Consider the following 27,069-nt stretch of genomic DNA (forward strand, 5'->3'; position numbering starts at 1 on the left):
AAATGAGCAGGGGGTTGGACTCAATGGCCTTAGGGGCCCCTTCCAACTCCACTATGCTACGATTCTATGATCAAAGGAACACGGCAATCTTGAGCTGAAGAGAAGACCTTCATTCATTCATTACATTTATATACTGCCCAACAGCCAAAGCTCTCTTGGTGGTTTACACAGATTAAGCTTCCACATGATTGTCCTTTTAATGCAACTGCATCTTCTTCACCTCCATTTCTGACTCACATTCAGCCAGCCATCGACAGTGGCCTCAGGTCATTTCCCAGCCTGCTTCAGAGAAACACATCCCACCTGTAGAAACCGTCTCTGTGGCTGGGGGAGATCGTTTTGAATTCTCCTCACGTCCTGCAAAGTTTCCACCATGGTCCCCATTCGCACAGGCCCAATCAGCATTTCAAAAGCTGCCCCTCAGGATGGTCTCCTTTGCATTTTGGCTGCTGTCAGGCCAAGAGTAGCCTGCCAGAGAAGCACGGCCATCGCGAATGCCAGACCGCCTTGCTCTCCCATCGTCTGATGGAGGCAAACATCACCTCCCTCTGAGTTCCTGTTAAAGAAGAGGCAGAAAGCTCTCTAGGCGTGCTCTCAGCACCCCTTTTCCTCCCACACACCACCCATGGGGGGGAAAGCCACAAGGTGGCAGCCTTGTCTCAACCATTTTGAAGCCTCTGAATGGAGAGGGATTCGAACACGGCCTCAAAGCAGAGTCGAAGGGACTAAATGTGTCAAGCGGTCCCTTCATCACAGGCAGCCTATAAAATCTCACCTAGTTTTAAACAACAACAACAACAACAACCACCTCTCCAAGAAGGACGTTTGCTTGTTCACAACACAGAACAGCCCAACTGATGAAACACAAAGCCCAGCAGGCATCCAACAACCCATAACCACTTAGCATGGGTCAATTATCCCTTTCACAATGCAGGGGAAAACCGGTGGAAGAGTATGGAATATTCTTCTTGCACAATTATCTATAACATTTAGAAAAAACACCACTACCAAACCCAAAATTAAGTACAAATAGAGAAAGTTTACTTTTTTTGTTCACGCATAGCCTTATAGAGGCTAACTTTTTTGTCTTTGTAAAAAAACTAAACAACAACAGCATGTATCTCTAGATAACAACGATGGATACAATAGATAGTATATATAAAGCTGATACATGACAGGAAACAGCGGATAACATTAAATTATCTACAATTTAAATAGCCATATTTAAAAGATGTGTCTTCACCTCCTTTAAGAACATCAGAACATCAGAAGTGCCCTGATGCTGGATCAGACCGAGGGTCCATCTAGTCCAGCACTCTGTTCACACAGTGGCCAAACAGCTGTCGACCAGGCACCAACAAAGCAGGCCGCGGTGCAACAGCACCCTCCCACCCATGTTCCCCAGCAACTGGTGCACACAGGCCTACTGCCTCAGATACTGGAGGCAGCACACCAGGGCTAGTAGCCATTGATAGCCTTCTCCTCCAGGAATTTATCCAACCCCCTTTTAAAGCTGTCCAAATTGGTGGCCGTCACTACATCTTGTGGTACTGAATTCCATAATTTAACTCTGCATTGCGTGAAGAAGTACTTCCTCTTATGTGTCCTGAATCTCCCACCAATCAGCTTCATGGGATAGGACCCCATTGGGTTCTAGTATTTTGAGAAAGAAATGTCTCCATATCCACATTCTCCACACCATGCATAATTTTGTACATGTCTGTCATGTCTCCCCTTAGCGTCCTTTTTTCCAAGCTAAACAATCCCAGCTGTTGTAACCTTCCCTCATAGGGGAGATGCTCCAGCCCCCTAATCATTTCACTTGCCCTTTTCTGCATGTTTTCCAGCTCTTATAATATCATTTTTTAGGTGTAGTGACCAGAACTGTACACAGTATTCTAAGTGTGGTCGCACCATAGATTTGTATAAGGGCAGTATGATACTGGCCGTTTTATTCTCAATTCCTTTTCTTATAATGCCTAACATGGAGTTTGCCTTCTTTACAATGGCTGCACACTGGGTGGACATTTTCATTGAGCTGTCCACCACAACCCCAAGATCTCTTTCTTGTTTGGTCACTGCCAGCTCAGATCCCATCAGGTTATACTTGAAGTTGGGGTTTTTTTTTGCCCCAACGTGCATCACCTTACACTTGCTTATCTTGAACCGCATCTGCCATTTGGATGCCCACTCTCCCAGCTTGGAGAGATCCCTTTGGAGCTCTTCACAATGCCTTTGTGGTTTAACAACCTTAAATGATTCGGTGCCATCTGCAAACTTGGGCACTTCACTGCTCACTCCTAATTCCAGATCTTTCATGAACAAGTTGAAAAGAATTGGTCCCAATACCGATTCCTGTGGGACCCCACTATTTATTTCCCTCCATCGGGAGACTTTACTACTCTCTGTTTACTGTTCTCTAACCAGTTACTGATCCATAAGAGGACCTCTCCTCTTATTCCATAACTGCTAAACTTGCTCAGGAGTCTTTGGTGGGGGACTTTATCAAAAGCCTTTTCGAAGTCCAAGTAAACAATGTCCACCAGATCACCCCTGACTACATGTTTGCTGACACTCCCAAAGAATTCTAGAAGGTTAGTGAGACAAGACTTGTCTTTGCGGAAGCCATGTTGATTCTTCTTCAGCAGGGCCTGCCCTTCTACATGCTTACTAATTTTGTCTTTAATAATGCTTTCAACCAATTTACCTCGAACAGATGTCAAGCTAACTGACCTGTAATTTCCCGGATCCCCCCTGGATCCCTTTTTGAAAATTGGTGTTACATTGGCCATGTTCCAGTCCCCTGATAAAGAGGCTGAGCTTAGGGACATGTTGCATGTTTTTGTGAGAAGGTCCGCAACCTCATATTTGAGTTGAAAACTCTAGGATGGATACCATCCGGGCCTGGTGATTTACTTACTTTCAATTTGTCAATAAGGTTGAGAACTTCATCTTTTGTCACCACTATTTGCCTCAGTTCCTCACACTCCCTTCCTGAAAACATCAGTTCAGGCACAGACGTCTGTCTTGTATCTTCTGCAGTGAACACCAATGCAAAGAATTCATTCAGCTTCTCTGCAATCTCCCTGCCCTCCTTTAGCACTCCCTTAACTCCGTTGTCATCCAACGGTCCAACTGCTTCCCTAGCTGGTTTCCTGCTTGTGATGTATTTCCTGCTTTCTGAACCTAGGGAGAATAGGAAGTGATCCCAACTCCAAAGGGGGTGCATTCCAGAATTCGGGAACAACCCAGAATTCAGGCCCAACCCCCCGTGAGCCTGACAAGAGGGCCTCTTCAGGGCAACTTTTGCTGATCTTAGTAACTGAGCAGGTTGATAGCAAGAGAGGCAGCCCCTCGGACAGCCAGGCCCTGAGCCATTTAGAGCTTTAAAAGTGAACACAAACACCTTAAACTGAGCCTGGACTACAACTCGCAACCAGTGCAGATAAGTCACTCCCTTTTCTCCCCCACCTTTTCTGGATTAAATCTCAGCTTGTTCATCCCCATCCAGCCCATGTGCAAACTCAGGCAACATTCAAGGACTCCAGGGACTGCTTCTTTGGAGTCTGATGACAAAGAGCATCAGAGCCGAGCAGCATCTGCACACTGATGGCACCTCACTCCAAAGCTCTGGACGACCTCTCCCAGCTGTCTTATTTAGATGTTAAACATCAGAAGGGGCAGAACAGGACCTGGTGGGACACTGCAGACTCATGGCTGCAATACCAAACAGTATTCTCCCAACACCAACCTGACAGGAACCACTACAATGCCGTGCCTCCAAGGCCCCGCCCCGCCAGGCAGTCCGGAAGGGTCTCACGGCAAGGGTAGGAAACGCCACCAAGAGGTCCAGGAGAACTACAGGCCGGGGCCGCCGTCTCCCCACCCATGTCCTAGCGTCGGCTGCCACAGTCAGAAAGGCAGCTCTTAAACACCCCATTCACATAACGTTTGGGGTTCTTCTGTACCAAATAAATCTCCAAGCCTGCTTCTTGGACCGTTTCCCACAATCCAAATAAGATGTAAAGAGAAGAAAGCAATGGCTCTTACCTCTTGTGCAAATCAAGAATGAGACCTTTCTGCAGAGCACTTGACTTTGAGATTAGCTTCCATTTAACTCAGTTTACCTTTTGCCTTTTCCTGAGGAATAAAAGAAAACGAAAACATTATTAGTACCAAGAAGCATGAATGCAGAAAGGTGTTCACATCTGAATGCAGCATCTGCAGAGGAATCCACAGTAAGAGCATTTCTAACCTTCCAGGAATTTAACCCCATTCTTCCACTCCTTTTCTAACAACAGGTTCAGTTCTGGACAACCATCTGTCAGGGATGCTTTAGGGAGGATTCCTGCATTGAGAGGGGAGTTCGACTTGATGGCCTTGTAGGCCCCTTCCAACTCTACTATTCTATGATTCTAATGAAGTGTCTGGGATTGCCAGCCAAAGTTTAATATCACCATACTATGGGGACACACTGGAAGCCAATAGTTGGCCTAATTGTTTCAAGTTCCTGTATTACTTACAGACTTTCACTTTGCCCCTTTACAGCAGATATTTAGAGGAGAGACCTTTAACTGAGCCCACAAACTCCCTGCACATTCAGGGCGGCTTCCTCAAAGTAGGGCTCATGGCTTTTCTTTCAATGTTGACTATTAGATCTATTGTACCTTGTTTCTTCACTCCTTTGGGGGGGGGCTATGTCACTTTGTAGGAGTGCAGCTCTAAAAAGCAGCTAACAAATGCTTTATTTGTTATTTTTAAATTTATTTTAAGGCAGGATCTTCATCTTATGATACCAAGGTGGTATAAAAAAAGGAAGACCGAAATACGCCCCAATATAATACAATAAATGCATAAAACATTCCAATAAAAACAAATCAGAAACATAAAACAGCAGAGAAATTAAATAAACCCCAGCATACTACTTCAAAAAGTAGTAGGCACGAGGCAGCAGGCACGAGGCCCCCTCTGCCTAGCAGCTTCCCCTGGCAAGAAGCTTCCCCTGGCAAAAGGACCAGGAGAAGCGCCTCCCGGGAAGTCGCTTAACCCACATATAAGGAAGGAAGGATGCTCCAACAGTGCCCCCAAATAGTGTCCGCAACAATGTAGGAACAAAGCCAGACGATAAAACACATGGTCTTCGATGTCTATGTACTAATGCCCAGAGCATGGGAAACAAACAGAATGAACTTGAACTCTTATTACATGAAGGCAAATACGACTTGATAGGTATAACTGAAACTTGGTGGGATGACTCCCATGACTGGAATATAGCAATTGAAGGATATAACTTGTTCAAAAAGAACAGAAGAAATAGAAAGGGAGGTGGAGTTGCACTATATGTTAAAAATACCTATCCCTGCACAGAAATACAGGAGGATCAGACTGGGAGCCCCGTCGAGAGCATCTGGATTAAAATAAATGGGGCAAGGAATAAAAAGAATATGATAATCGGAGTCTACTACCGACCACCCAATCAAGGAGAAGACGAGGACGAAACTTTTGAGAAACAAATTGCCAGTGTTTCAAGGACGTGTGATGTAGTAGTGATGGGGGACTTCAATTACCCTGATATCTGTTGGGAGACCAATACTGCCAAAAGCGGCCCTTCCAAGAAATTCCTGACATGTGTGGGTGATAACTTTCTCCTTCAGAAAGTGGAGGAAGGAACTAGAGGATCAGCAATCCTTGACTTGATATTGACCAACAGAGATGACTTAGTGGATAAAGTGGCAGTTACAGGAACTCTGGGGGAAAGTGACCATGTCATACTTGAATTCTTGATTATGAAGGAGAGAAAAGTTGAGTGTAGCCATACACGTACTCTGGATTTTAGGAAAGCTGATTTTAATAAACTCAGAACTATGATAAGTAAGGTCCCGTGGCAAGTGAGCCTAATGAGAAAAGGAGTGCAGGATGGGTGGGAGTATTTAAAAAAGGAAATTTTAAAGGCAAAGTTATAAACAATTCCAACAAGGAGAAAAGATAGAAGACAACAGAGGAAACCAATGTGGCTCCACAAAAAGCTTAGAGATGACCTGAAAACAAAAAAGGATACATATAGGAAGTGGAAGGAAGGCCAGGCTACAAAAGAAGAGTACAGACAGGTAGCTGAGAATGAGCTGAGGTTAGCGAGGGATGCTAAAAGAAATAAAAAGGCTTTCTTCAGATATGTGAGTAGTAAAAGACAGAAGAAAGAAATGGTGGTCAACTGCTTAATGAGGATGGCAAATTGATAACAGATGACAAAGAAAAGGCTGAAGTGCTCAATTCCTACTTTGGCTCCGTCTTCTCCCAAAAGCGGGTCTATGACCCCCCTGGAAAAAGTGAAGCAGAAGTTGAGGGGGCAGGATTACAGTTTGAGATTGATAAACAAATGGTCAAAGAACACCTAATTTCCTTGAATGAGTTCAAATCTCCAGGGCCCGATGAACTGCATCCTAGAATAATAAAGGAGCTAGCGGAAGAACTCTCAGAACCTTTGTCTATTATCTTTGCAAAATCATGGAAGACGGGTGAGGTGCCGGACGACTGGAGGAGGGCTAACGTTGTCCCTGTGAAGGACTGGGAAAGTTATAAAATGCAATAAGCCCTGGAATATAGTTGTTTCCGAAGTAATTTGTTTCCTGTAGGTAATAAACCTTGCCTTCCTGTTAGGCAGTAAACCATAGTGGTGATGGATAGAGAAGGGTCCAACTTGATATGTTTATGGGAGGAATCTGGCCAGCTTGTTTATGGTGCAACCCGGCGCCAGGACCCAGCTTTTGGGATGTGGGAAAGTGGGAGTTAAACTTACCGAGGTCAGGCTGAGGCTTTACACCTGGGGGTTATCTCCTGCCTGGGCTAATTGGGCTTTGTGTAAGAAGAAAGAGTCAACTCCCCCATTAAGAGACAAACAGATAAAAGGTTGATGGGATTAAGCTGGGGCAGGTCTTTAGCCCCGAGGCTATTTGCTGCGAGCTGGTTTTCTCTAAAGGCAAGTTGGTCGGTTTGACCAGGGAAGGGAAATTTAGTGGGCAAACTGTTTGTTCTTGTATGAATGGATTTATGGGTGGTTTTGTATGACTTGTATCTGTATTATCCATTCCTTACCCCTATTCCCTCTTATTTTCTATTTTATTTACCTGTCTGTAGCGGCTACCGACCAAGTGCCTATTTAGTGACTGTTTCTCTGTTTTCTTTTATAATAAACTTTTTATCTTGGTTACTGCGGGTGTTGGTGTGTTTTATTCCAAGGAAGTACTGGTTCTTTGGGTGGGAGCAGTTGGGGAAAATACCCTGGGGAAGGACTGATTAACTCAGCCCTCCTTCACAGTCCCTATTTTCAAAAAGGGCAAAAAGGAGGAACCTGGGAACTACAGACCAGTCAGTCTGACATCCATCCCTGGGAAAATTCTGGAATAGATTATAAAGAAGTCAATCTGTAAACACAGAATCGAACTCAAAGAGTACTTATCAATGGAACCTTCTCAAACTGGGGAGAGGCAACGAGTGGGGTACCGCAGGGATCAGTCCTGGGCCCAGTGCTCTTCAACATTTTTATTAATGATTTGGACAAGGAGGTGCAGGGAACGCTTATCAAATTTGCAGATGACGCAAAATTGGGTGGGATAGCTAATACCCTGGAAGACAGAAACAAACTTCAAAGTGATCTTGATAGGCTGGAGAGCTGGGCTGAAAACAACAGAATGAAATTTAATAGGGATAAATGCCAAGTTCTACATTTAGGAAATAGAAACCAAATGCACAGTTACAAGATGGGCAATACTTGGCTCCGGAATACTACAAATGAGAAGGATCTTGGAATTGTTGTAGATCGCAAGCTGAATATGAGCCAACAGTGCGATATGGCTGCAAAAAAGGCAAATGCTATTTTGGGCTGCGTTAATAGAAGTATAGCTTCCAAATCACATGAGGTACTGGTTCCTCTCTATTCGGCCCTGGTTAGGCCTCATCTAGAGTATTGCGTCCAGTTCTGGGCTCCACAATTCAAGAAGGATGCAGACAAGCTGGAGCGGGTTCAGAGGAGGGCAACCAGGATGATCAGGGGTCTGGAAACAAAGCCCTATGAAGAGAGACTGAAAGAACTGGGCATGTTTCGCCCTGGAGAAGAGAAAATTGAGGGGAGACATGATAGCACTCTTCAAATACTTAAAAGGTTGTCACACAGAGGACGGCCGGGATCTCTTCTCGATCCTCCCAGAGTGCAGGACACGGAATAACGGGCTCAAGTTAAAGGAAGCCAGATTCCAACTGGACATCAGGAAAAACTGCCTGACTGTTAGAGCAGTACGACAATGGAATCAGTTGCCTGGTGAGGTTGTGGGCTCTCCCACACTAGAGGCCTTCAAGAGGCAGCTGGACAACCATCTGTCAGGGATGCTTTAGGGTGGATTCCTGCATTGAGCAGGGGTTGGACTCGATGGCCATGTAGGCCCCTTCCAACTCTGCTATTCTATGATTCTATGAAATACGGGTCGAAAAACCAAGTTGCTGCTCAAAACAAAAAACATCTCATCATTTAGACATAATTTTGGATGTCAGCTGTTGACCAAGTATATTAATTCCATGCCCCCAAACAGGCTACAGAAATAACTGGCATGATGTGGGGACATCCGGGCCAAGGCGGGGCCCTGCTCTCTGTCCAGCTCTGGAAGGTCCCCCACCCACCCGCACAGGAGACCAAAGTGGCAAGGGGTGGGGGAACGGGGCGACGCTTTGCTACTGCTGTGGAACCTGCTGCTCCAGAATCCCTCAAACTCTGCAAGGGTTCAAGGTGAGCCACAGCACGCTGTCCCTCCAGCCCACAGAGCAGCCTTCCCTTCCGCTGCCATCGGAGGAAGCAGCAGGGCCCTCTCCACCTTCCCCAGCAGCCTGTAGCCCTCTGGCCAGGGTCAGCTGCTGGGAATAAGCGTCAAGCTGCGTGGTGGATGGAAGGGGAGCTATGAAATACGAAGCGGAGAAAGATCTGTAACAAACCGCAGACCAGAAGCCCCAGTGCAAAGGAAGAAAGTCAGAATGGAAGAAGACGCCACAAAAGGAGAAAACCACGGCCAACCCATTCGCCACACCGTGGGGCTGAACCTGCTTCCACTGCCTCTTCTGTGCTGCCCCTTGAACTGACATGGGGGAAAGGGATGGGCAGCCAGAAGCCTCCGGAGCGCTGCCAGGGAGGCCTGAAGAAAGCAGCAGCCCTCCTGCCACACTATTTCTCCCCCGCACTTGGGATTCAGAGCTGGGCTGTCCCTGGCAGGCTCAGAGCTCACGTGCTTTGCAGCCAGGAAGCCCCAAGTTCAGCCCTCGGCATCTCTGGTCTGAAAACAACAACGACAACAACAGGTGATGCGAATGATCCCTGGCTGCAAGTCAGAGTAGATGGACCTCGCAAGGCAGCTGCTTCCTTTGTTGAAATGCCATTTCTGGTTCGGTTTAAAAGTCACAGCTGCGCTGTGTGGGCTGCATTTCCCTGCGCCCTTCCCAAAGCACCGCTGCACTGGACGCAAGATGTCACTGGCGAGTGGCCATCACCACATGAAACGAGCCGAAGCTGTAAGGACACGACAAAGGGTCACGGGGCTCCCAACACGCATTTGCCCACAGCATGAACGCAGAAAGAGCACACAGACGAAGAGACCAACAGGAACTCAAGAGCTTCTCATTAAAGGCACCTGACGCCTCCAAGATGCCCGTTTATTTATTTGCAGTATTTATAGGCCACTAAATATAACAAAATCCCTAAGCAGTTCACAAATATTAAAATCACATTTAAAAGACAATATTAGAAGCAATTCCAATTCCAATAACTACAAGGACCAGTAAAATGGAAGAGTGTGATTAGTTTAGTGACAGCCCAGGGAGAGCCAGCACGTTTTCAGGAGGTTTGGAAGATGCCACATTTTCTGCCTCCTGATCTGCATGAGGGAGGCCCAGCATTGGGCAAAAGGCGGGATACAAATAAATATAATAATAATAATAATAATAATAATAATCAAGGCACTGCATGCTGACCTTCCGTTCGTTCCAGAATGACCAGCAAGGCCTCCTTGGCTGATCTTAAAGGTCGCCTGTGTATACATAAGGGAAGGCAGCCTGCTAAGCACCCTGTACCCAGCTGTTTAGAGCTTTGTATTCCAGTAACACAACGTTGTACGTGGCTTGTACCTAATAGGCAGCCAGCGCAGTTCTTTTAATACAGATGTTACATGAACATAGCTGGGTGTCGTAGTGAGCACCCTAGCTGCTGCGTTCTCACTAGCTGCAGCTTCTGAAGCACGCATAAGGGCAGCCCCACACAGATTGCACTGCAGTACTCTAGCTGTGAGGCTACCAGGGCATGGATCACCATGGCAAAGCTATCCCAGTTCAGGAACTGAAATAGTTGGCAAACCAACCAAAGATGATGAATGGCCATTCTGGGCCACCAAGACCACCTGGGCCTCAGTGACAGAGATCTATCCAGGAGCACCCCTAACCTACAAACCTGCTCCTTCAGGAGTGCAACATGATTTAAAACAGGTAAACACCCTGGTACCTGAACCTGGGAACTACCAAACCGTAGGCTCTCTGTGTTATCGGGATTCATTTTACTGGCCTTCATTCAAGCCATAACTAAGCTTCCATATTTTATATTTTACACTGTACTTTATAGTTTTAATTTTTGTGAAGTGCCCAGACAGCTTCAGCTGTTGGATGGTACAGAAATAAGATAAAAAATAAATAAAAACATCTGAAGAGCCATGCAGGATCAGAGCAAGAACAGTCCAGCACCCTGTTCACACAGTGGCCAACCAGCTGTCAACAAGGAACCAACAAGCAGGACACAAGTGAAACAGCACCCTCCCACCCATGTTCCCCAGCAACTGGTGTATACAGGCTTTATGACTCTGATCCTGGAGTTCGCACACAGCCATCAGGACTAGATTGCATAAGAGCATCAGAAGGGCCCTGATGCTGGATCAGACCAAGGGTCCATTATTATTATTATTATTATTATTATTATTATTTATATAGCACCATCAGTGTACATGCACCATCTAGTCCAGCACTCTGTTCACACAGTGGCCAAGTAGCAGTTGAACAGGGAAAAGCCTTCTCCTCCAGGAATTTATCGAACCCCCTTTTAAGGCCATCCAAACTGGCGACCACCAGACCTTGTGGTAGTGAATTCCATAGTTTAACTATGCGCTGTGTGAGAAGAATTAAATAATTGCATCTAGGCACCAGTTCAGACTGTGCACAGGCTCTCCTGACGCAGATGTCACAGCGAAGCAGAGCTGGGTGTCGTCAGTATCCTGGTGACCCCATGCCCCAAATCTCCTGGCGACTGCTCCCAACGGCGGCTTCTGTTGGTCTGCAAAGCCAACTTTCCATTAAAGCAGGCAAGGGGTGCAATGTCTTTTGGCCCTCGAGAGCCACACATGATGATGGCTCGGAGGGTGAGCGGGGGTGGCGGCACTTCACATGCGCGAGCGTGCACTCCCAAACATCAGCAGTCCTTATACAGACTCCTCTTTCCTCACTACTGGCAGCAGGGAAAGGCTGAGCTGTATGAGGATACCTGAGGAACCGAGTGGAGAGTAGAGGCAGGTAGTTTTATAAATAAATTCAATGCCGATGTTGACCCAAAATGCAAAACCTCCATTTTGACGCTAGGCATAATTAGGAAATGAACTGAAAGTAAAACTGCCACCACTCCTACTGCCCTTAAACAAATCTATGGGGCGACCACGCTTGGAATACTGTCTACAGTTCTGGTCACCACACCTAAAAAAAGTATATTGGAAAAGTGCAAAAAAGGGCAACTAAAATGCCCAAGGGCCTGGAGCAGCTCCCCTGAGAGGAAACGTTGCAATGCCTGGGACTATTTAGCTTAAAAAGAGGTGGGTAAGGGGAGACATGCCGGAGTGGTACAAAATTCGGGTTGGCGTGGAGGAAGTGGAGAGGGCGCCCTGTTCCTCCCTCTCTCCAGAATCCAATGGGGTTAGGGCAGAACGGGGACAGATAAAAGGAAGGAGGCGGAGTCTCCACACAGCCGAGGGCCAGCAGTTCTCCAGCTCACCAAAAACCCTCCCAAATGCAGTTTCAGTCTTGTTTCACCTCGCTCCTATTTGCGTTTTTCCCTGCAGCCTGTTCCACTGGGGGGAAGTGTGCAACCCCGGTGCCCATTTTTCCGCCCAAGCGTGGGCGGGAGGAGGCGGCGGCTGTTTCTGCTGCGCTCCCGCCCTGCTTGTGGGGGCTTGGGGCTGGGCCGCTGTGGGAACACAGAGCTGGCCTGGATGGACCCCTTGTTCTGACCCGGCACCAGGGCTCCTCCGACGCTCTTACGAAGCCGCCCTCCTGCCAAGATCCGGGCCGGCTCATTGTATTTATTATTGCGTCGCTATCCCGCCTTTTTCCCGCTTAAGGAGCCCCAGGCGGCGCACATAACCCTCCTCCTCCTCTCCATGTTGTCCTCACCACCACAACCACCCCGTGAGGTAGGCTGGGCTGAGAGTCTGTGCCTGGCCCAAAGTCACCCAGCGGTCTTCCATGGCCGAGCGGGGACGAGAACCTCGATCTCCCGACTCCCAGTCCAGCACGCCACGCTGGTTTAGCTCCCGAGAACAGGCACGGGGGCGAGCGCGGCTTCTCTCCGAGGGGGGCAGATCCGAGGGGGGCTCCGCCTCCGCCCCCCGCCACACACTCACACTCCGCGGAGTCGGGGGCTGCCCGAGGGGGCCGCCTCGAAGGGGGGCATCAGCCCCGAGTGCCCGGAGGCGGCGGCCGTCCAGTCCCGGTCGCTGCAGGCGGCCCCCTCGGCGCCCCCGGAGTCCCCCTCCCCTCCCCGGTGGGCAGCGGGAGCAAAGGCCTGGCTCCCTTCGGCAGGAGAGGCCGGGAGCGGGCCCGGGGCCGCGGCGCACCTACCTGCCCGCCCGCCCACCTGGCCTCGCGAGGCCCCCTCGGCGCCGGCCGCGGCACGCTGGGCTTGCCGGGCCCTCCTCGGCGGCGGCGGCCCCGGGCGCGCGATTGGCTGCTCCGCCGCGGTGGCGGCTCCGGCTCCGAAATGGCGGCGGCCCCGATAGAGGAGGGGGCGGGGCCAGGCAGGCGCAGGCGCAGTGCCTCTGGGAAGGCGGCGGCGGCGGCCTACCTCGCGGGGTGGTTGTGCGGCCGAGCAGCCGGGCCGGGACTGCAAGGGAGCTCGGCGGCCTGGTCCCCTGGGGCGGCTGGCTGGGGACGCTGCAGGGCGTGACGCGGCTCCCGCGGGCCGGAGAGGCCGCCCTGGGCCCACCTGCCGAGCCTTGGGCCGAGTCCGGGCGACGCGCGAGTCCACGGCGCTTCCCCGCCCTGCCCCGAGTCTCCCCCCGCAGCGGATTCGCGTGGGCTCCGAACCGAGCCAGTGGGGGCCGCCGTGGCTGAGCGCCTGGCAGGAGCTCGGCCTTCGCGCCCGTCCGCCCGCCCACCCGCGGGGGCTGCTTCCATCCCAGGCGGCGGCTTCGGGGGCGCAGCGGCTGCGCCCTGCTGCTGCTGCTGGTCGGCGTGGCGCCGTGGGTGGAGTGCCGGGCCGGACGGGGAGCCGGGAGATCCCACCGGGTGACTCTGGGACAGCCGGCCACAGACTCTCGGGCCAGCCTGCCTCGCAGGGTTGTTGTTGCTGCTGCGAGGATATAAATGGGGAGGCGGAGGCGGGCCGCACGCCCTGGGTCCCTGAAGGACGGAGGGGGGCGCGACAGGGACGTCACGCAGGCCGAGTCCGGACGGCGCGCGGATCAAGGGCGGCTTCGCGCCCTGCCCCCGTCCCCCCCCCCCCGCCGCCGCCGCACAGCGGATGAGCGCGTCGCCCGGACTCGGCCTGCGCGGGCACCTCCGCATCCCCAGCTGCCCCTTCCCCGGCCTGGAGCCCTGCGGAGGCGCCGGACTACAGTTGCCAGCATCCCCCCAGGCAGGCGGTGTGTTGGGAGTCGTGGTCCGACGCCTCCGGAGGGGGGGGTCCACCGGCGCCCCCCCCCCCCCCACGGGGCCTTCCTCGGCCGGGACGGAGCCCCGCCCCGCCTGCCTGGGGTCGCCGCGCTGTCCGCGCGTCCCTCCCGCCCCTGGGGGCGCTGCGGGCAGCTCGGGCAACGCTGCGCTCCCTCTAGGCCGAGCGCTCTATGGCGGAAGAGGCGGGGCGGCGGATGTGGCCGCGCCGAGGGAGCCGCTGCCGTCGCCATGGAGGCTCCCGGCCGCCCCCCGCTGTCCCCCCGCTCGGCGCTGCCCTGGGGACGGCTCTCGGCCTGGCTGGAGTGCGTCTGCGCCGTAACCTTCGACCTCGAGCTGGGCCAGGCCATAGAGGTAGATAGGAGGGAGGGAGGGGCGGTGCTGAGCCGGGCAGGGAGCGGAGGGCGCCGGCGGCCCCGGCCCGATGGCCTCGCGGGGCGCCCCCTCTCCCCCCCTCCCTGAAGGCCCGCCGTGTGCTCTGTTGCAGCTCGTGTACCCGCCGGACTGCGCGCTGGCCGAGAAAGAGGTAGGCCCAGCCCCCCTCCCCTCCCCTCCCGCGCTGAGGCCTGGGCTCACGCGCCCCTTGTTGCTTCTTTCCAGAAGACGAGCATCTGCTACTTGTCCTTCCCGGACTCCTATTCAGGTAGGGAGAGAAAGAGAGAGGAGCCCCCGCGAACCCCCCCCCCGCCCCACGACCCTGGGCCAAGGGGAGACCCTAACCCTAAACCCCCACGACCCTGGCCCAAGGGGAGACCCTGGCAAGCGCCTCGCCGAGAGGTCTGGGTGGCGGGGGAGGCGTCTGCCCTGGGGGAATTGGGGATGGGAGACTTTGGTCCACCCCAGGAGGCTGTCTTGGGGAAGGGGGAGGGTCACCCCCACCCCCCTGGGGGAAAGTCCTAAGCGCTTTGGCCCCCCTAAGACCCTGGGCGGCCCCTGGGGAAGGCCTCAGGGCTGGTGGGTGCTGAGGGAGGGCTGGGCTGGCGGCTGCTGCTCAGGACAGCCAGGCATCCTGCATGATGGTCGGGATTTGGGGTGCGTGTATGTTCCGTGATAGGGCTGGGGGGGGGGGCTGCTAACCCTCAGCTCCATGCTTCTTCCGCCCCACCCCCTCTTCACGGTCTGTCTCAGGTAGCCTAGGAGACACCCAGTTCAGCTTTCGCTTCCGCCAGTCTGGGGGGCAGCGAAGCGTTTTGTTTGGGGATGACTTTGAGTACGACAGGGAAGCCCCAATATCGTTACAGGTTAGTTGCAGCATGCACAGAACTCAGAGCAAAGGGCAGGGGCGGGTTGCCTGGCCCTCCGGAGGCCTTGGCCTGAATTTTGCCTTCCATTCGTGGTAGTTGGCTTTGAGCATCCCTGGCGCTCAGTCCGCTGGAAGTTCTTCCTGGCAGCATCTCCGGCCAGCAAAAGACCGGTGCTGCCCAGCGGAGAGTGACAGGACAGGAGTGGGTGGGGCACGCCTGGCGGCGGCTGCTGTCCTCCCATGATGTGCAGCAGGCAGGCTCAGGCCCGTGCGTGGTGGGGAGCAACCGCCTCTCAAGCCCCAGCAGCCCTTGTCCCAGCTAAACCCTGAAGAGCCTCTCCCCTCTATCCCATGGAGAGCGGCCTCCTTCCATAGATGCCCAGTGATGTGTGAGCCGGGCCGTATGAGGATTCGTTCATTTATTCACTGCATTTCTATACCGCCCCGTAGTCAAAGCTCTCTGGGCAGTTCACAAAGTAACCCTCTCAAAAGCCATGTTCCCCCAGAGGGCTGCAGCTTTGGGGTCATCCCTACACGGCAGCCTGGGATGAGAACCAAGGTGCGCTTAGGACTGGTGCTGGAAATGAGCAGAATTCCAAGGCCATTTGTGTTTCTCCCACACAGCGGGAATCCGCTCATTACTTCGGCTACGTGTACTTCCGGCAAGTCAAAGACAGCTCGGTGAAGAGAGGCTATTTCCAGAAGGTGAGTGATGTGATGCTACGAGGCATGTCTAGATGGAAGCCTCCAAGCGACTGCCCTGGCCTCTTCTGGGCATGGCTGCAGTTGGCCTTTTGAAAGGAGGCCACCAAGTGGGTTGAATGAGGGAGGGGGGGAAGTCCCTGGCTGGAGCAGGCGGAATGAAAGAAGGCAGCCGACCGCAAACGCCGCTGCCTCTTGCTCTCCGCGCTCCTCCACTAACTTCTCTGGGTTCGCGGCCAAAGCCTGCATGAGGCCCACAGATTGTGGTGTAGCAAAGCGAGTCCTGGGGCTGACTGGGGAAGCCGTTACCCCTGCACAGGGGATTCCTGATCCTGCCAATGGGCAAAGCATCTGTGGCTCTGAAACACTAGACATGACCGGATAGGTTTGGCTTGTGGGTCTTGTGGAAAAAGCGAAACACTGAGAGGAGACTAGAACTAGCTCTTCACTCAAAAGGAGAGTCTTCGTGGATTGACAGCAGTTAAATTAATCTAGCCAGAGAATTCCATTATCTCTACCACCACCCCAGCACCACCCGGGTTACCCCCAAAGCTCAGCCTGGCAGGATGCAGCCACTGCCAACCACTGACCTTCTTCTCCCTGGCTGATCCCCGGTGGTTTGAGAGAGATGCCCCTTCCAGCGTCCCATCTCAGAATACTGGCTGCAGGCGGGGCGCAGAGGGCAAGCTACGCAGTGCGACCCGACTGAGTCTGGCCCAGCCGAGGCAAAGCTGTGCATGGGGCGTGGTGGCAGCCAAAAGCCCTGCTAGGGACCTTGAGCCCACATCGGCTTGCAAGAGAGCCCCAGGGGGCTTTGTCCTTCTGGGCGAAGGTCTGGGGGGGCCCTGTGGCGGCCCGCTCTTAGGCCGGGGGTTGTGTCTCTCTTCCAGTCCCTGGTCCTGGTGTCTCGCCTCCCCTACGTGAATCTCTTTCAGTCTCTGCTGCAGCTCATTGCACCCGAGTACTTTGACAAGCTGGACCCATGCCTGGAGGCAGGTGAGGAGTGTGCCCTTGGGCAGCCCTGTGGGGCACGGCTTGGATGGACGGTCGCTGAGAGAAGCGCCCCCTCTGTGGGTCCCGTTCCAGGACCTTTTCCCTCTCTTTCTCCCTTCTTCCTTCCCCCAAATTCAGAAGCAGTGAGCTGCTCCTCTATCAGCAGCCCTGCCTGCACCCCACACTACTGGTCTGTCTTAATCTAGAGGACGGATCTCTTCGGGGCCCAGTCAGAATAGATTCTTTGGATTACCATGATGAAACTGGGATAGTAATGAAAGGAATGGCAGTTTATTGATAGAAAACAGATACAGAATAAAAATATAAAGAACATCTCTTCAACCGATGGAAGCTGGCAACTTCCTCACTGCTGGTATATGCTGGGTGGCCCTAATTAACAGCCTATTTATTAGAGATTGTTCTTGGACCCAGCGTTTGCCAGGCCGGCTGTGCACATTTCCCCCATGCAGCAAGGCCAAATTGGTTAGGCCTCAGCCCAATCTTTTATGCCCTTTTTCGATATTTAGAACATGCAGAAAATGTTGCAGGCAAAGTAATAATTTACCTCTTCTGTGACTAAGGGATTTCAAGGGAGCAGTGGGCGGGTGACAGGGACTCTCTCCAGCTCTTCGGATAAAATGGTAAAGCAAAAAGAGGAAATTAGGCAGCTGCGTAACCGCTGAAACGAGGATTACACCCTTAATGGCGTCAGACAACTTGGAATCGTTAGTATGTGGGTTGGTGCCAGCTTGGTACGAGTCTCTATGAGAAACCTACAGAAGCTGGTGTACTCTTAAGAAACAGGAGAACTGCCCTTTATTCTATAGTAAACAGGCCTGTATACAATTAATCAACAGGACACTTGTGTTAATTCAACACCTCGCCTGACTCCTCGCCATTTCTTCCAGAGTCAATCAGTTGGGTTGGCTGCCTCATGTGGTTGCTGCTCTCTGCGCAGTGGCTTTGCATGCGTGATGGTCCCAACTCGTAGCAGTGAGGCACCCCTTGATGGGCAGCGGTCTCATTCGTAGTCCTTTGACTTCTGTACCTTAGTTTGGCTCTTCCACCGGGGAGTGAAAGAAGCTGCAATGGGGTGAGTGGGAGGGAGGGAGGGAGGGTCCGGGGCTTTGAAGAGTGCTGTGCCCCTCCCTCTCCGACCTCTCTGCCTCTTTCAGTGTGCAGCGAGATTGATCAGTGGCCCCTTCCTGTGCCTGGCCAAATGCTGAACCTCCCGGTGATGGGTGTTGTCATTCAGGTACCTGGTGGTGGGAAAGGCGGGTGTGTGGGTGTGTCTCCAGTGCCCTCGTCCTCTGGGGCTTGTCCAAGTGCTGCCACACTCCCAGAAAAAGGAAGCCCACTGCTCATGTTGTTCTTTGCGGCGCAGGTGAGGATTCCGTCCCGGGTGGACAAGCCTGGCTCCGACCCTGTCAAGCCACTGAGCCAAGAGGTAAGGGTCATCCGGAATTGGGGGCGTGCGTGCGTGTGTCAAGGTGCTCTTCTTCCAGGTGGGCCACTTGGCCTCCCAGACACCGAGGGTGCCTTCTCCTCGTTACTTGCAGCATGCAGTGAAGGCCTACCTGGAACGCTGGGGGGCGCCTGCAAGCCCTGTTTGGGAACGCCAGTGGGTCACGTCTGGCTCCCTCTGCTCTTGAGAGTCTGTGCTGAGATTGCAGAGTAATGCTACGCCACGTTGCACCCAGGTGGGGTTGTATGGTGTGGCTCCATTGGGGCTGGCCAAAGGCCACCTGAGCACGCCCAGGCCCCACCGTGGCCTCCGTGCTCGGCATGGGAGTCTATTAGAGAGCGCTTCGATTTCCTGTTAGCTTTGAGTAGCCGTGGGTTAGTTTCTGCTTGGGGTGGATACAGGTAGTTCTGCTGTGGCAAGATTGTGCCATCCCAAGGTGAAGGTGCTGAACACTGGCTATTTTCCCTGAATGCCAATTGGGCTGCGAGCCCTGGTGCGCTTCTCCCTGGCTTACGTCCTGCTGGAGCTGGTGGGATGTCTTACGCAGCCGGAGGGTGTTCTGGGTAGAGGCCGTGTGATCTGGGTGGAGCCATACTGTTGCGTTTGCAGCCCTTGGTGTTTCTAGCTAGGCAATTGTCCGCCTTTCTCTCCTTCCCGACACAGAACCTCCTCCCAGCCCCGCTAATCCTCCCTAGCATCTGCGAACTGGACCTCTTCGGGTGAGTGCCCCGCCTTCCGTCCCCTAAAGCCGCTCTGGCAAGGGAAAGGGGGAGGCGGCTCAGCAGTGTTGCCAAGCACCCACGGTGAGCAAGGGGGGCGCCTCCCCCCTCGAGGCTTTTCAGGGCAGACTGGCTGCCACTTGGCCAGGGGTCTCCACAGCCACCGAGGGGAGCCAGCTTTGGTGGCCAGAGGTTGAGTATGGCGGCTGTGCAGGCCTGGGCTGCTTGAGAAACGACTTGCGTTGATGGGTCTCCACCACCAGGCCCTGTTCTGCTCCCAGTGCCCCGGAGCAAGAACCGCCTTGGCCTTCCGCTGGGAGGACCGGGGGGGGGGGGGGTCACGGGGGTCCAGGAAGGACCCACCTTGAGCCCCAGCTGGAATAGCCCATGAGGCTTCTTCTAGAGCAAAAGATGCCAAAAGGGTCAGCGCCAGCCCCCCATCCTTATCCTAGTTTTCAGCTGGAATTAAAATAGAAATGGCAGGGATGGCTCTGCTCCTGGTGCCTCAGGTGGAGCCTCAGATTAAAATGTTAGAAGAGGTGTAAAACGTGTTAAGTCAGCAGTAAAAGGGATTCTCCACTGTGTTTGCTGTGTGAGGGCCAATTTCAGTGGCAGGGGCCTGGACCCCATTGCAGCTTCAGCACAGGGATAGGGAAATCAGCCCGTGGGCCAAATGTGGCCAAGCCATTGAGCCTGTGGGTCTCTGATGAGGCCCTCCTCCTGCCCACAGCCTTGCCCCTGTAGAAGGAGGGGGCGCATCTGAGCCATAGCTGAATCTGCTGCGTTTCTCCCTTGGGTTCCCTTGTGGGGAATGCGAAGGAGGGATGAAGGCAGTTCGCCTGAGCTTGCCTGGGCACAAGGCTTCCTGAGTGAGGCGCAAGGCAGAGGAGCTCCTTTTGGGCGTGTCAGCCAAGAAGCTGACCGTGTCAGGGTAGAGCCCTGCCCTGTGACATTGCAGCCCCCTGCTGCCGCCCCCCCCACACCATTTTTCACCCAGCCCCAAGGTTCCCAACCCAGGTTTAGCAGGTGATGTGGCAGGAGGAAGAACAGGATTGTGTGGATAAAAGTCACGGGGAGAAGCCAAAGCCCCCTCCCCTCCCCCTGATAAGGCAATGTAGGGCTCATCTCATGACCCCAGACCTTGGGGCCGAGCTCCATTGGAACCTCTGGAGTACAGCTCCCTCCCAGAGGCTGAAATGCAGCTCTTCCATCCCGTCCGCTTCTGGCGATGTGGCCGAGAAATGCAGGCGGTGGCCTGGGCCTCATCCGGTGGCCCTCCTGGCTGCTTCTTGGCTTGCAGTTGCCCTCACCTGGCTACCTGGGGCTTTGTGAGAGCCCATCTCTGGCCCATCTCATGCCTGACCCCCAGCGGGAGCGGTGAGCCGTTTGCCTAGCCCGCCCTGCCCCTCGCCCACTCTTGCCTCCGGTCTTGTGACAGGTGTTTCCAGTCGGTGCTGATCCACGTGCAGTTGCTGTGGGAGTTGATGCTGCTCGGGGAGCCCATGGTGGTCATGGCCCCCTCGCCAGCCGTTTCCTCCGAGGTGGTGCTTGCCCTGACCAGGTGAGGAGCTTGCATGGCTGCAGCGGCCCAGCGAGTCTCCACAGGGGCCGGTGTGTTGCGCAAGGTCTGCACGAGGGCCTCGGCCAAAGGAGAGGCCCAGCTGCTGTGCCTGGAGGTGGCGAGCCTGGGAGCCGAGCGTCTCCCCTCCCCAACCAGACGGCTGCCGTTGGTTGGCTTTGGGGGCGGGGGGGCTTCCTATAGCGCCGGGGCTTCTAACGGGGACCGACCTCTTCCTCACCTAGCTGCCTGGCTCCCCTGAAGTACTGTTGCGACTACCGGCCGTACTTCACCATCCATGACAGCGAGTTCAAAGAGTACACTACTCGAACCCAGGCCCCGTAAGTGTCCTTCGGCTGACTAGCCCTGGGCTGCTGCTGGGGATGGGCAGGGGTCCGCTGAGGCTTCCCTCCTTCTCTATTCTCTCTCTCTCTCTCTCTCTCTCTCTCTCTCTCTCTCTCTCTTCAGGCCGAGGGTTGTCCTGGGAGTCACAAACCCCTTTTTTATCAAGACGCTGCAGCACTGGCCCCACGTCCTTCGCCTCGGAGGCCTCAAGATGGCTGGTAAGGAGATGCTCTGAGGCTAGGAAGAGCCGGGGGCCACTCGGCCGGGGGTGGGCAGGCAGGCAGGCAGCGATGGGCAGCCCAGCGGAATGCCAGGAGGGGGGAGCCTGGCTCTTGAGGCAGAGGACCCCGTTGCCTCGGAGGAGCCTCTGGGGGTCAGTGCAGGTTCTGCCTTCTCCAGTGGGGGGAACCGAGCTGTTCTTCCTCACTCCATCCCCCCCTCCCCCCGCTGCCCGAATCTTCAGGCAGGATCTCTGCAGTGGCCCAGGCTGCCGCAGGCAGAACCAGGCTGCCGGGGGGGGGGGGGGGCGCATGAGCGTGGAGCTGGTGCTGCAACGGCTTTGTGTTTCCACGCAGGGGACTTGCCCAAGCAGGTCAAGATGAAGAAACTCACGAAGCTGAAAACACTGGATGCTAAGCCGGGTAAGAGGCTTCGTGTGGGCCTGCTTTCGAGCTCCCTTGGCAGACCGGGGCGGTTGCCGTCCCTCCCCACCCGACCCTGGGAGATCCCCTGCCTGCCTGCCTGCCCACCCGGCCTGGAGCTTCCTGTCCCTCATGACGGCTTGTTCCCTTCTGTTGCTCCCTGCTCTGCCTGCAGGACTTTACACATCATACAAAACGTTTTTGCACAAAGACAAGACCCTGATCAAGAGACTCCTAAAGGTGAGCCGAAGTCACAGCCGGGGAGAGGTGCAGGGGCCGTGGGTTGAGGAGGCGGAACGGCAGCCCGCCTGGCGCCAGAGCGCTTCCGGGGGACGGCTGAATCTCCCTTGCACAGTCAGCTGGAGGCCTTGGGCCAGCCCCCAGCAGCCTGCTCTGGTCCTGTTCTGGAGCACTGCTGCCGGAGCAGCTGGGCTGGCTCAAAGGCCCATGGAACCCGGGGGCGGGGGGGGGGGCGCATCGAGACCACTTACCCCAGCAGCGCCCACAGCAGCCTTCCCCAAGCGGGGTCCCCACAGGCAGTGTGCTCTCCGGGGTTTCGGGCCAGCCCTCCCTGGAGACCCGGGTCCTTCTGCGTGCCAAGCCTGGGCTCTGTGAAACGCCAGCCCCAAAGAGGAGCAGGGGTGGACCAGGCTCCGAGGCCTCCTCGTGAGGGCAGGGCGCTTGGGAGTGCACAGAAAGCCAGCGTGGGCCAGGCGGCGCCAGTGGCGGTACAGCGCCACCGCCCTCCCTGCCACCGCCCTTCAGCCACGGAGGCCGGTCCGGCCCTCTCAGAAGCGGCGCCCTGGGGCAGCGCTTGCATCCAAATGCCGGCAGGGCTGCCGAGGGGTCGTCCCTGCTCTTGGCTGGCTGCAGCAGAGTCGCTCTGGCTGTCCTGTGCGTGCATGGGGAGGGGGGGCGCGTTGGATCGTGACTTTGCCAGGACCGCTTTGTGCAGCTACCGCCTCCCCCCCATCCCCCCGTGTGGAGGGGGCCCCTTCTCCACAGGGCATCCGCAAGAAGCGTTCGCCGGAGGCCCAGAGTGCCCTGCTGAGGCGGCACCTGCTGGAGCTCACGCAGAGCTTCGTGATCCCGCTGGTGAGTCGGAGGCATGGCCTCTCTCTGAGGCAGGATCCTGGCCTCCTGTCCCAAGGGAAGAGCCAAGGTGTGGGGGAGGCAGGAGGGGGCGGAAGGGCAGGCTGCCTGGCCCCTCTGGTGCCAGGGTGCTGACAGCCTCCTGCCCCTGTGGAGAGAGTGCCTCTTGTGCCTCTCCATCCTTGCTTATGTGGGGAGGGGGGCTGCTGGCCCTTTTGTGGTTCTGCCTCATCCCCTGTGGGTGGAATAGAGACACTCTGGAGGGGGGGATGCCTCTGACGCCCCCCGCTCCTCCTCCTCTGGAGGGGGGGATGCCTCTGACGCCCCCCGCTCCTCCTCCTCCTCTGCTTTTCTAGGAGCACTACATGGCGAGCCTCATGCCTCTGCAAAGGGCCATCTCCCCGTGGAAGGTACGTGGCTGCCCAGGCCGTTGTGAGCCCCCTCTACCACCACAGCCCTCGGGGGCATTGCTGGCAGGGGGCCTTCTGCATGCAGGGTCAATGTCTGCTGACCAAACAACTTCCTGTGGACTGGGTTTCTTCCCAAGGCTCTTGGCCTCTGTGGTGCCTGTCCCTTGCCAGGGGAGCCTCCCTTAGTAGAGGGAGGGATGATGGACCCAAGGTGCCAGGCTGCCTCCCCCCCCCCACCCCCAGTGAACACCGCGTCCACGCTGGCATCTGATCATCCTCTCTCTCTCTCTCTCTCTCTCTCTCTGTCTCTCTCTCTCTCTCTCTCTCTCTCTCTCTCTCACACACACACACACACACACACACACAGAATCCTCCCCAGATCCGTCCTTTCTGCCAGGAGGATTTCCTCAAGACCCTGGAGCATGCTGGGCCCCAACTCACCTGTGTGCTGAAGGGGGACTGGATGGGCCTGTACAGGTAAGGCCTGGTGCTGCGCAGCCATCCGACGGCGATTCAGAGCTGAGCTGCCCTTCCGAAAAAGCAGGAGGCTGCAGTGCCAGCAGGGAGGGGCTGTACCACTTCATCGGGGAGGTGGGGGACACCCATATTTCAGTGCTGCTGCTCCTCCTCCTCCTCCTCCTCCACGTGGACGTTCCCTGGACGTGGGCAGCTCGCATGCCAAGGAGCAGGGCTGGGCAGAGCATTTCTCCCCAACCGCCTAGCGGCGTGGGGGAACCTCGAGTGGCAGGACTGTTCTCTGGCCGCCGCCGCCGCTGCTGGCGCCTCCTGTCTGGGCGACACGCAGAGCCTTCGCCTCCGCGAGAGGTGCTCTAGTCCGCACGTGCTGCTCTCTGGGCTTGACAAAGGTGCTGGAGGCATAACGAGCCCTGTGCCTATAGCTGCTAGCATGTGGACCCCATGGAGATGGGTGGCCATTGACGACAGAGCCTGCTTCCCACCGCCGCGCCTGTCACCAGCCCTGAGCACTGACAGTGGGCTCAGCTTCCCAGGCCAGAGATAGAACCCCCACCAGATGGCAAGGGGGGTGGGGGTGGCCATCTAGTTTGTCCATTTCCAGAAGCATCCGGCTGGCTGCTGTTGAAAACTGCCAGGCAAGGGCTCGACCAGCCCACGCTGAGTTCTCTGAGCTGGCAGCAAGGGGCCTCCCTTGCACCTCCCTCCCTCCGCCCCACCCACCCACCCCACCTCTCTCTCTCTCTCTCTCTCTTTCTCTCTCTCTGCCAGGCGATTCTTCAGATCTCCCAACTTCGATGGTTGGTACCGCCAGAGGCACAGGGAGATGATGCACAAGCTGGAAGCCCTGCACCTGGAGGCCATCTCTGAGGCGGTGTGTGGGGGAGGGGCAGTGGGGAGGGGGCCGGCCCGTGGGGAGGGGGGCCATGTTCAGCCTCGGCTCGGCAGAGGAGACAGTCCATTCCTAGAGCGGCCTTTGGGCAGGTGCCATTTCCGTAGCCCGGTGTGGGTGTAGGGTGGGGTGCGTGCTGGCGGGGCCGTGTCCCACCACGCCTTATTACGGAGCCTCTGTGACGGGATCGTCCCCACGGCTGCTTTGCGGCTGCTGATGTTAAGCCTTCCGTGGGCTGCTTTGTTTTGGGCTAGCATTTCCATGGCCCACTTTCGTGTTTTCAAAGCCAGAGTGCATTCTTGGCATCTCTTTCAGAAGCAAGGTGTAGCAAACCCTTGCGTGGTGGCGGTGAGTCTGCGCTCCGGCTTAGGAACAAGCCCCGTGCCTTGCTGCCTGGGTCAGGCCCAGCAGTCTCTTAAATATCCAGGCAGGTTGTGCTGGGTGACCCACTAGAAAATGGCCGGGGCCCTGTTGTCTGCCTGCCTGCACCTCCCCGGGGTAGAGGCAAGCGAGGGGCTTTTCCTCTCAGCCTGCTGCTCTTTCTTTCTCCAGAATATCAGCGCCTGGAGGAAGGACAAGTCAGAAGTGGAGGTGGTCGACCTTGTGCTGAAGCTCCGTGAGAAGCTGGTAAGCGGGGGCTTCCTGCCCGGTGACGCCTGTGGGGCAGCCGGAGGCGTGTGCGGGCGCCTGTGTGTGTGCCTGGGCCCGCTGTTGCCTGGAAGGAAAAATGCCTGAGCAGCTGCTGTGCAGAAGGCGGGCCGCCAGACTCGTCCCCTGTCGCTCCTGAGGGCAGGATGAGAAGCTGGGGGTGGAGAAGGCAGGGAATCGGATTTCAGCTCACCATGAGGAGGAGCCGCCTAACAGCAAGTGCCTGTTCAGCAGTGGAGCAGGCTCTGCCTGGGGAGGGGGAGGGGGAGGTCTTTCAGCAGAGGCTGTGGGCGGCCACCAAATGCAGCAGAGGTGGCCGCACCCCCACCCACCCCCAGTGCAGAGCCTGCAGGGAGCAAGGGGTGGGGTCAGATGACCTCCGAGCTCACTTCCAACTCTGGGATTCTGTGGAAAGGCTTTGCTTAATTCTGCGGATGTACGTACTGTGGCCTTGTAGCAATCCCAGCTGCCAGGAAGAAATTAAAAGCATTTACCGTGAAAACTTGAGAGGAGCAGGGAGTCTCTGTGAGCGCCAAGGCAGGCGCCTGGGGGGCCACGGGCACCTCGTTCCCTGCTCGCCATTCAACTCACCGCCTGGCTCAGTGCCCAGGAGCCCCGGTTCTCTTGCCAAAAGCATTGGTTTGCTTGACTCTTCGTGTCCCTTGCAGGTGCGAGCCGGGTGCCGTTCCCTCCCTGTGAAGGGGGAGACACTGCAGCGGGTGGGTCAGCACATCAGCACCATCGTTGGGTCCCTGCCGGAAGATCTCCAGGCTGTTCTGTGCCACCAGTAAGCAGCCCGTGCCTGCAGTGCCAGGTTCTCAAGGCGGCAGCCCACGTCGTGCTGGGGGCTTTCCCTGTAAGCCCCCGCCTGGCTTGGTGCGATTCTGTTTTGGACAGGGCTGCCCTGAGGGGGGCGGTCCTCCCCACAGCTAGCTTCCTGTCCGCTAGGCCTCTGGGGCGGCTGTCACCCCTGTGCCCCTAGGCTCTCGCAGCAGTGACCGGGCCCCAGGTGGCCTCAGCACGGAGCAGGTCTTGGCCCCAGAAACAGGGAGGACTCGACTGGACATGTGGCCCTGGGTGGGTGGGTGGCCACTGCTTGGACTGGCATCTTCTCCTGCTGTGCTTCAAGTACACTCCTTGGGCCTGCTTCAGGGTGTGTGTGGGGGGGGGGGGAGCAGCCCTTTGCCTTCCTCCTCCCAAAAGAGGGATGTGTGTGTGTGTATATATATACAAGGACCTGCTGTGCAGTGACACTTTATGTGCCCATGATCAACTAGTAAATGTTGTTTTGGGAAGCGTTCACCACTGAACTTTGCCTTGCAATTTATTTATTGTATTTTTGCACCACTTTAGTCCAAGCCGATCTACGAAAAGAATGTATTCAGGCACACACAGTCTTGTGATCCAGCCAAGGGCTGACAGAACAAAACCAGCTTGTCTTGTGGAAGCCTCAGTAGCCCACCCAGAGCACCCCAGGGATTCTTGGGAAGAGTTGGTCCTTCACCCGTGTCCAGCTGACGGTGGATCCTCCTCCCTCAGCAGCCCCATTTGCCTACCTCCACCCAAATCCGTTCTCACCCCACCCCCCATTGCTGCCTCAATCCATGCTTGCCCAGATGCAAATGGAAGATGGTTGTGAAGTGAGAGACAAGGCGGAGGGCGGCGTCCGCTCTCGCCTGCCTGGTTTTTATCTGAAGGCTGTTTCTAAACTCACAAGCTGAACTGTGTCCTGGGGAAGGGGGCTGATAGTGAAGGTCTCCAGCCAAGGCCAGCAGCAACACTGAAGGCAGGCATGGCTGTGGAAGACGAAGGGGGCCAGGTTGGGAAAGGGGGTGGGGTGGGGGGCAGCACTCCACTGGGCAGTGGCTTCAGGGTTCCTTTGGCTACTGAGGTTTCTACATGTGGAGCAGCAGCTGTTTTGCCACCATAGCTCA

At 55.5% G+C, this 27,069-nt stretch overlaps 2 protein-coding genes across 5 annotated transcripts in view; one reads left to right on the forward strand and one right to left on the reverse strand.

Annotated features, from left to right (window-relative positions):
* The window catches only part of PPP6R2 (protein phosphatase 6 regulatory subunit 2), a 69,289-nt gene extending 56,347 nt beyond the window's left edge, over positions 1-12,942 (reverse strand). For 2 of the 3 annotated variants that reach the window (XM_063134448.1, XM_063134447.1), the window contains exon 1: positions 4,051-4,162. The gene's annotated coding sequence lies outside the window, so the exon portion shown is untranslated. Of the gene's footprint in view, positions 1-4,050; positions 4,163-12,903 lie in introns of those variants that run through there. The other variant, XM_063134446.1, reaches the window with a different exon arrangement.
* Positions 12,943-14,123: 1,181 nt separating this feature from the next.
* Positions 14,124-26,446, forward strand: DENND6B (DENN domain containing 6B). Of its 2 annotated transcripts, none has more exons than XM_063134454.1 (20): positions 14,124-14,307; positions 14,441-14,479; positions 14,554-14,596; positions 15,082-15,194; positions 15,821-15,901; positions 16,789-16,894; positions 18,067-18,146; positions 18,276-18,338; positions 19,020-19,075; positions 20,514-20,636; positions 20,879-20,974; positions 21,102-21,196; positions 21,554-21,619; positions 21,795-21,859; positions 22,625-22,714; positions 23,068-23,121; positions 23,489-23,598; positions 24,367-24,469; positions 25,040-25,114; positions 25,804-26,446. In XM_063134454.1, the coding sequence occupies exons 1-20, from the start codon at positions 14,185-14,187 to the stop codon at positions 25,924-25,926; spliced, it is 1,704 nt and encodes a 567-aa protein (XP_062990524.1). In that variant the 5' UTR covers positions 14,124-14,184; the 3' UTR covers positions 25,927-26,446. The 2 variants fall into 2 exon arrangements, with proteins under 2 accessions (XP_062990524.1, XP_062990525.1); XM_063134455.1 differs by having other exon boundaries at positions 25,017-25,114; positions 25,804-25,894.
* Positions 26,447-27,069: the final 623 nt, after the last annotated feature.

This window comes from Elgaria multicarinata, chromosome 9 (assembly GCF_023053635.1).
Source record: "Elgaria multicarinata webbii isolate HBS135686 ecotype San Diego chromosome 9, rElgMul1.1.pri, whole genome shotgun sequence".
NCBI lineage: Eukaryota > Metazoa > Chordata > Lepidosauria > Squamata > Anguidae > Elgaria > Elgaria multicarinata.

Coding starts and splice junctions, on each gene's coding strand:
- DENND6B (XM_063134454.1), top strand. CDS start 14,185: ATGGAGGCTCCCGGCCGCCCCCCGCTGTCCCCCCGCTCGGCGCTGCCC. Junction 18,147..18,275: donor TGATGGGTGTTGTCATTCAG/GTACCTGGTGGT, acceptor TTTGCGGCGCAG/GTGAGGATTCCGTCCCGGGT. Junction 23,122..23,488: donor GGGCCATCTCCCCGTGGAAG/GTACGTGGCTGC, acceptor ACACACACACAG/AATCCTCCCCAGATCCGTCC.